This window comes from Mus caroli, chromosome 2 (genome assembly GCF_900094665.2).
Source record: "Mus caroli chromosome 2, CAROLI_EIJ_v1.1, whole genome shotgun sequence".
Classification (NCBI taxonomy): domain Eukaryota; kingdom Metazoa; phylum Chordata; class Mammalia; order Rodentia; family Muridae; genus Mus; species Mus caroli.
Genome location: NC_034571.1, coordinates 127,991,967 through 128,001,409, shown reverse-complemented (window position 1 = coordinate 128,001,409; position 9,443 = coordinate 127,991,967). Strand labels below are relative to the sequence as shown.

Here is a 9,443-nt window from a genome sequence, read left to right as displayed (position 1 = left end):
ACACACACACACACACACACACACACACACACACACACACACACACCATACATACACTCAATTAAGGAGAGTGAGTTGAAATGCTAACATGAGAGGCATTGAAATGATTTGGGTAAAGAATAGAAGCTAAAAGCAAGCACTTTAGTAGTACCATACCCCCTCTGATCTGGATTCCCTTCTCTGGCATTGTATCGTTCAAGAAGTGCTTCATCATCTCCCAAATGAAACTATAGAATGTACTCTGCTGAGGACTGGGATGATGAGATGACCTAACTCAAATGAACAGTCTAGCAGACAGCCTAGCATAAGAGGACATTTAAGGTTACTGGAAAATCAGATGGTGGCAGAGCCTTGAAGTGGAAGCAAGAATGTGCTTCCAAGGCATACTTGTAAGTTGCTTGTAGAACTCTTCACAAACTCAAACTCTATCAGTGGATGGATCATAATTCACCCCCAAATAACAACCAATGACACAGGTGGGTTTTCAGTTCTCAGCAGAGCCAGGTGAGTATCTGTGAGGCTTTGTAACAGTTAACCATGTGTCCATCCTGCTACCTGCCCACCCATATCACTTATAGTCTGCTTATACCCCTCAGCCATAGCTTCTGGGCCCTCAGAAGTGCCCAGAAGCTGAAGGTTGGAGAGCTAGCAAATGGCACTGTCCCACTGTTTACCTGGAGCAGGTTGGCTGTGTGGAGCCTGGGAAGGAGGCTTGGGTGCAAGGGATGCGGTGTGATTCACCCCATTCTCTGCTGGCGTTGTCCTGGTTTCGCTTGGAGCCTCGGAAGATGTTTCTCCAGGGTCAGCCTAAGATCATAAACATCTTTTTAACTTTCTGCTTCATATTGCTTTTATTTTCTTCCTGTACCAATAAGGCTACACATTATGACATTTTCACAATTCCTCTGGAGTCTGAAATACCAAATTTGAAACTGTCAAGAAAGCAAGATTAACTCAGTATAGTGTGAAATCAAGAAGTGTCAGGTTAATTGCACAATGGGCTCTGTTTCCACTCCAACTTTCTAATGCTCTTGAATAGAGCCTTCCCACACTGCCTCTGGATCTCCCTAGATGCTTCCATCAAATGAGAGAACAGCAACATTTAATGCAAACAAAGGACCATAAAGAGTCTATCCAGCCTTTACAGATTTCTACTATAGTGGTAGACACGGAGAGGCTCTGTGGAAGGACTGCTAAGCCCAATGTCCTGGGATAGGCACCCCTAGCTGAATACACATGTGAATGAAACAGCTAAACTGATCTCAGCTTGGTTCAGAGTAGCAGAGACAGGCTGCTGAATAAATAACACAGAAGGAAATGCTAGTTCGATTCATGCCACCAGCTTCCATGTCACAGCCAGAACCAAAGTGATGGGTACGAGTGCAGACTTTGGAACCAGGTGTCCTCGAATTCAAATTCAGTCCATTAGCAAGTCACTTACTTCTCTGTGCTGTGTCTCCATCTTTATCCTTGAGGGTATACATGAGTTAGGGATCATAAGATTGGTTACCTTATGAGGTTTCTTCCAGGATCAAAATAGTTAATGTTTAGTAAGTATCTAGAACACTTTCTAGTTCAAGCTAAATAAATAAATGCACGAAACAGTTATGATGGTATGGCATTACCAATGGACAAAATGAAATGTATCAAGACTTGTGAGCCTGTTATCCTGTCCACTCCATCAACTATACCCTATTCAAGGTAAACATTCAGTAAGGGTCTGCAGGATCAATGTCGGTCCTAGAAAACAATTGCCTCTATAATGGTATAGTCCTCCAACAGTGTTTCCCCATACTCCAAGTGCCTGAAAGCTGGTTTAGACTTGCTTTCTATGTCCACAGCAAGTTTTTCTAGTGACGACTTTATCCCAGCATATTTCTGTGTAATGCATTTATAAAGGTATATCAGGAATATTTTCTTCCATGGGTCACCTGGACGCCAACCCTTTGACATTTTGGCATGTAATTACAAAGAGCACACTGGAAATTTTACCAAAGGAAGGCAGAAGTATAAAGAGCATCACTGACTCATGTTCTCATTCCCTCCTAAACTCGCTGCTTTTCATCCTTGAAACAAAGCCTTACTGTACAGCTATCGATGACCATGAGCTCAGGATCCTCCCATAGCCTCAGAGCTGGCATTGGATCAGTCCATTCCCCAAAGCTTAAGTCAACAAATAGCACTGCTGATTGTCCAGGTTTCTTCAGTGTACCTTCTCTCACTGGGATGGAGCAGGAGAAAATAAGTGTTGGTACTGGGCCGGACATCAAAACAGGAGCCTAGCCGTAGAATCTAGAAGCATTAGATTTTGCTATTGGGAAATTATATCTTTTGACAGATGGATAACAATGATTGGTAAGGTCTGGCATGGTCACATTAAGTTAGCATCCATTAGGAAAAATCTCCCTAGAGCCATATGCCAAGAGGAATGATGACATATTCTTTGTTCAACCAGACATCACAAATGAGAGTCTCCTGGTTCAACTGCTGCCTATTGGTGGTGCCTATGGTGCTGTGTGGGTTGTCTGTTTGTTTGTTTGTTTGTTTTCTGCGTTGGTTTCCTATGTTGCCAGATTTTTCCATGCAGGACATGTCATACACAGAGAAGGTTTTTCTTGAAAGTCAAAAAAAAAAAAAAATCAGAGTTAACGAACTGGACCTATAAAGTGGTGACAAGGAGAAGAAGAGAAGCCATACCCAAACCCAGAGGAAGCTCCTATAAGTGGGACAGGCATGGTTCAATTTCCACCTATACCCACGAGGTGTTGAAGTAAGATGAAAAATTAAATATTTCTGGGAACTTACACATTTTTAAATGACCTAAAGGCTAAAGTGCACCTCCAGGCTGCACTGGACCCAGAACAGCCTTGTCTGCATGCCCTGACTTTAGGAACAGAGCTTACCTGGAATCCCCAAGCCAGAATGCTAAAGGGATGTGGTGTCTGGAAATGCCCTAGGCCAGGAGCCAACAAATGTGCAGCTCTCGCTTCCTCCACCTTGCCAGACATGCATCAGGAGAAGAGGGCAAGGAAGGCACTGATTAATAAGGTTTTTGAGTAGTCAGATTTCCCAGGGGCCTCTGAGGATTTTTTTTTTCTGGGGACAAATGTGATACAGTAGTGAGCATCTATGATGGCAAACCACAAAAGACTGATGTCTGACAGGTTTGCCAAGGGATGTGTAGAAAAGCCCCAGTTTCGGGAAACTGATAACAGGAGAAGCTGAAGATTCTGTGGGCTGAATGGTGCTTTGTCTTGGCTTCATCTCAGCCCAGCCAGGTGGGCTGCCCTTTTGGCACCATGGCCGAGTAATCAAAAATGGTATTGAAAGTCAGCACTAAACTCTATTAAAAGTAAGCCAGAGGTCAGATAGGAGACTTGAGAACTTATGATAGTTTAAGGTCTAAATATTTTTAATAGCAGGCATTCTGTGTTCTATGACAGTGGCAGCTTAGGCGAGCATTAATACAACAGTAAGTTATGGCTAAGATAGTGTCACACAGAAAGATGAGGGAATTCCCAAAGAACTCACCCTGTTGTACTAGAATGACATTCAAATAAAAACAACAACAACAAATAATATGGTTAAATATCTTCAGTTGTGAAAAACTAAATTTAACTTTTTGATATAATTGAAAAACTTAGGTCCTTCCCACCAGATTGATGTGTGAGCTTAAGTGCAAAAAACCAAATTTTCTGTGTCCAGCTCAAACGAATCAATACTTATCACTATGTTTCTCTCCAGGCTTCTCTATAACAGTTACTTTCAAGTGTTTCAACAAAACAAGGACAAATCCTTCCCTAAAGTGCTAGAAATTATGACATAAATAAAGGCACCAAAGATATGTTTTTATAAACTTAATTGGAAGACCACTGGGATCCAATTAACATGAATTTCAATTAAGGAAGGGTCATATGGTGGAACTTCAGTTGCTCTTACTAGATTTTTGCTTTTAGCCTCTGCCACCTAGTGGTCATATGGAATTACTACAGTATTTTTTCTTTAAGGCCAAAAATGACTTTTAAAATCGATTTCATATTTAAAAATTACATCTTTCCAAGAGTTAAGGTAAAAACAATGTCTTTGAAATTATACCACATGTAAATCAGTGAACCTCCATTCTAATAGGTTTTGTAGAAGGTACAGTGTACAAATAAATGAAAAATACTTGTGACCTGGGACACAGAAATTTTGGTTTTAATAAACAAAACAAGTGGCTGAGAATACAGAGCTTTAAAAAAATCTGTGGAATGTTTAACATGAAAGTAAAATATCTTTCAACTCTGAGATGTTACTGGGGAGGTCACTAGAGGATACTGGTTATTCCTGATTCCTGGGCTGATAAGACAGCTCAGTGGGTAAAGGTAAAGCCAACAAGCTTGCTACCTAAATTTGAACCCGGGGCCCCACATGGTGGAAGGAGGGAACAAATATCAGAGCTTTCCTCTGAACCTACATACCTGTTCTGAGGCACATTCATGTATGCACACCCGACACACACACACACACACACACACACACACACACACACTCACACTAAGTAAATAAACAGATGTAAAATTCATTAAAACACACTGTCCCTTCCAGGTGGCTTGTTAGGATGGCAGCATGTTGCCTTGGACCCTGGTGGGTAGGGGTGAGTTTCGCCACTTTCCCAGAACACCATGAAGGAGATTTATAATTTCAGGGTGTGCCATCCAGTCTCCTGAGGATGGATGTGGGCAGAGTTTATGGCCTTGTTAGAGGCAGCATTTTGGTTGAAACAGCTTTTCAGGATGTATAGTTAAGTTGTACCTAAACTTTCCACTAGCTGAATGAACCGAGCTATTGTACCTGTCCCATCCCTAAGAAATTCAGGCTCAGTCCTGAAAAACACACATCTTGGTTGGTCTTCTCCACGTGCGTGGGAGGGAAGCACACCGGCATTTGCAGCCCACTTTGAAATGCATTGAAAAATAAAAATAGGTAAGTGGACAGAGGAATTTATATGCTATCTTCACTTGATAGTGAAGAATGGCACTTAATTGTGGACTGAGATAAGAGCATCAGTTTTAAGATTCTTTCAAGTTCAACTTGTACTTGAAGGTTTCTGAAGAGTCTGACAGCACAAGTGATGAGCAAAGGCTTTAAGTCGTGAGCAAGTTTGTCTCCTGCCTTTAGTTTTTGGCTTTTTTTTTAAATAAAAAACCAGGGTTTATTCATTTACTTATCTCCCAAATGTGCTTATGTGCACTACATGTATGCCCTTAGAGGGGAGACGAGGGCGTTAGGTCATTTGGAATTATAGTCACGGATAGATTTAACTCCCCATGTGGGCGCTAGATACTGAACCTGGGTCCTCTGCAAGAGCAGCATGGATTTTAACCACGGAGCTCATCTCCTGCCTCATTTTTCAAATGTCTTAATGAACACCTGATACGTAAATTTAGTTTGGTATCTTTAGCAATCAATGTCTGGCAAGCTCTTTCAGTAGTAACTAGATTGGAATCCTAATGGCTCTTCTCTCATGAAGGCTGCACCCCAATTTAGACAAAGCTAACATTCCCACCACATATTGACCTAGGAGTGACCATCGCAAGTTTAATGTGTGAACTTTTATTAATTGACATCACTTTCTTGTTCAGAAGTGAGGAAGACAAAGTATGATTTTTCTCAGGGGCTGTGTATGTACATATATATCCATATACATGCATATGTACATGTGATTTGATATATACATATAACACACACACACACACATTCCAGCATAGTATCTGAGGTATAGCATTAAAATAACATTTATTCAACAAATGAATGGATGGACGAATGAGGGAAGGAATACGTTCATCTTCAGTTTCTTGCTGGCATATAAGGAGTAGGTACACTTCATTGGCAAAGTCCTGAAACTATAGTATATCCTCAACCTTATGCTGAAATCAGAAAAAAAAAAGCATTTGAATGAATCCGTAATGAGTAAATCCGTGAATGGAAAGAATGAAACTGCTTCTCTTTCTAAAGTTGACTCGTTACCACAACTGGGGGATTAGAAAGCTATTAAATATGAGTGCACATGACCCTGCTGACTACTTTATACACATGTCAGTGTCTATGTGAAAAAAATCACAAAGGCCACAGGCATTAAAGACTCTGAAATGTGTGTGAATTTTTATAGAGTTTATGCCCATACTCAGTATACTTGTAAATTACGGTTAGATAAACAATTGTACTGTACTGCCTAGGAGAATTACCAGGGAAAGGTCTTCATGTTCATTACAGAGGCATTTTGTTTAGAAAAAAAATTCACAATCGGTAGTTGGTTGAATACACAGAGTCAGGACCCACAAATGCACAGAGTTCCCCCCATCTTCCTTAGAAATGTTTTTTATAAAGTTTCTAAAGAAGTCAGAAGCACTGAGCTAAAAGGTATCTTGGCTAGGCTTGTCCTTCTAAAAAGCAGTCTAAACAACCTTTGCATCCATTCTGTAGGGGTGGAGCTTTGAGATGAAGCCAGAATGTTTTGCACAGACCATGGCTAGACAATACAGGATGGGGGAGTTCAGAAAGAGTTCCTCCAGGAACCCTTCCTGGGTTTCTGTGACTAAACTGTATTTTGGAGGAGATGGGATGGATGGCTTTATCTGGGGAGAGCCACACATTTGTGAGAAAAACCACAGGGTTCCAAAGCAGTGATTCTCTAAGTGTGGTCCTTGGACCATCACCGATATCACTTCAGATCCTTAGAAATGCAAATGCCAGGGTTTCCTCCAAACCATCTGCATCAGATGGGAACCACGCATGGTGGTAGAAGAAGGCACCCAGATGATTCTGCCACATGGTAAATACTGAGGGCCCTGCTACTCCAAACCAAGAAGGTTGTTGTCATGCAGAATTTTATGCCCTGTGCAAGATTTAATGAATTGGCATTATATTATGATCTGTGGGTGATTTTTAATGCAATAGAGCAGGGGGAAAGCCTTCCTTAACTGAGAGTCACACTTTTGTACTTCGTCTGCCATCGGGTATGGCGTGGGCAATGATTCCAGTGTTTTAGAAGGACTTTAGATCACAAAGTCCTGAGTTGCAACCCACTGAAAAATGTCAGCACACACATAGAGATTTGTGAAAGCAGCTGGAGCAAACCAGTGGTTGATTTGCTGAAGTTCCAGTGGCTCTTGGGGTTTCTTGTGAGGTCTAACTTTTAATTAATTAGATCGCTCCACAATTACAAGCACTTGTTTCCTCCTCTAAAAATGGTGGCTACTCTGATTGCCTTAGGGCATTCAAAGAAAGTGGCATGTCAAAGCTAAGTAGCCAAGGGATGCAAAGGAAAGTGTCATTTTTTTCTTCTTTAACGAAACAATTTTATTGACTCTGAGAATTTCTCACAATGTGTCTTGTTCATATTTTTCCCTCCTTCAACTGCTCCCATTATATCTCCCTTTCCTCACCCAACTTCATTTCTTCATGTCTTTAAAATTCAGGAAGTCCAATATGTGATGCCCATATACTCTTGGGAGTGGCACCATCTAAAGGAGTTTGGAGGTTTCACCAGGGCCAAACCCTTAGAGACAACTGACTCTCCATCCCTTGGCAGCTATCAATTGTCCATAGCTCCTCTGAGGAAGGGGCCTTACCTCCCTGCTTTATGCTGTGGTTTTGTCTGCCCTGAGCCTGTGGAGGTCTTGTTCATTCTCTCACAACACCCAGATGTGTTCATCTGCACAGATACCCTGCTGTCCGGGAGAATAGGAAGAACCCCTCCTTGCTAACAAGTCTCCAGAATACTGCAGATTTGTCACATGGTGGTGTGGTGTAGATGTGTTTTGCGCATAGTATGCTCCACAGGCCAGGAGATTCTGTCAGTATGCGTATCAGGCCCACACCCAGACCCACTGAATCAGGCTAAGCATGTCACCATCCACTCCTGATCTATCTAAAATTTAGAGACATTCTGGTATACACGAGGAGTTGAGAGATCATATCCTAACTCCTATGTTTATAAGTTGTGTGGCTCTGGGCAAGAAATCTAGCACTTGAGTACCTACATCTCCTTATCTGCTAAAAGAAATTATGGACACCTTAAGGAATACATGAAAGAGGGGCTGGCAGCTCCTGTCTGCAATCTTAGCTACTTAGGGTCCGAGGCAGGGGGATCACAAGTTCATAAGCCGTCCAGGCTACACTGTGAATTCAAGGCCATCCGTAAACAATTGATAGCTTGGAATGTATTTCAATGGGAGAATATTTGTCCAACTAACCAAAATCCAACTAACAAACCAAAATGCCAAATACGTTAATATACTGCCAGGTACATGGAAAGCAGCAGTGTTTATTACATGTACTTTCTCCCTGGTCCTCTGATATGCTGCTAGATCACTGTAGACACACACACACACACACAAATTAAAAACAAGAATCACCCGCTCCCCCCGCGCGCCCCCACAACTGTCAGATCCTAACTTCCTGACATATGGCTCTGGGCTGATGCCTAATATGGACGATTAGAGCCTAACCCCTAAAGGCTCCTAGTACCTCATCCAAAATAGCTGCTGGGGAGGACATGAACCCACTTCTTCCCTGGGGTGTGGTCCCCTTTCTCTCAGGGAATTTGCCTGCTGTGGTTTTAATCTATAATATACATTACTTATTAGAAGATTTCTATCAGGCGCAGCTGGTAAAGGCATTTGTCACAACACCTAAAACCCTCAGTTTAAACCCTGAGACTCCACGTTGTGGAAAGAGAAATGATCCCCACAAAGTAACCTCTCAGCAAGCACTCTGTGGGCCACGAGTGTGCACACACAAGTGTGAACAGCCATGAGAACCTTTATCCCCATGCTTTGGACATACCATTCTCAGCGTGACACTCAAGCTCAAATGTTTTATTTTGACATTAAAGTCTGTATGGAATATTATCCAGCAGATATATTGAGTCACAGTTTTTTCTTTATAGATATATTTTAAAAGTAGAAAATAAGAGTTGGTGATATTTTACTTGGCATCTTACATTAAAGTATCTGGGCTTTGAACTTTTATTAAAATTGTAGACTAAATTACACACAGACAGCATCCTAGTATTATCTGTATCAATGACTGATAGTGCCTATCTATTACTAAAGAGTTTCTTTTTGGTTGTATAATTCAATTTTTAATTAATTCAATTCAATTAATTAATTAAATTAATTTCAATTAATTCGGTTTTTAGAGAAATATGTATAGCTGCTTATTTATCTAGGATTGAGATCATGTTTTTGTCTTGTTTTTGTTTTGTTTTTATTCTGCAACATTGTTGACCAACAACCTGAACAGTGATTTTTATTTATTTATTTATTTATTTATTTATTTATTTATTTATTTATTTATTTTGTTTGTTTTTCGAGACAGGGTTTCTCTGTATAGCCCTGGCTGTCCTGGAACTCACTCTGTAGACCAGGCTGGCCTCGAACTCAGAAATCCGCCTGCCT

At 41.1% G+C, this 9,443-nt stretch overlaps 1 protein-coding gene across 2 annotated transcripts in view; it reads right to left on the bottom strand.

The window, feature by feature from the left end:
* Plcb1 (phospholipase C beta 1) overlaps positions 1-9,443 on the bottom strand; it is a 673,173-nt gene that overhangs the window by 115,561 nt on the left and 548,169 nt on the right. For both annotated transcript variants that reach the window (XM_021181191.2, XM_029472272.1), the window contains exon 24: positions 675-807. In XM_021181191.2, the coding sequence (XP_021036850.1) occupies positions 675-807 (133 nt within the window). The remainder of the gene's footprint in view (positions 1-674; positions 808-9,443) is intronic.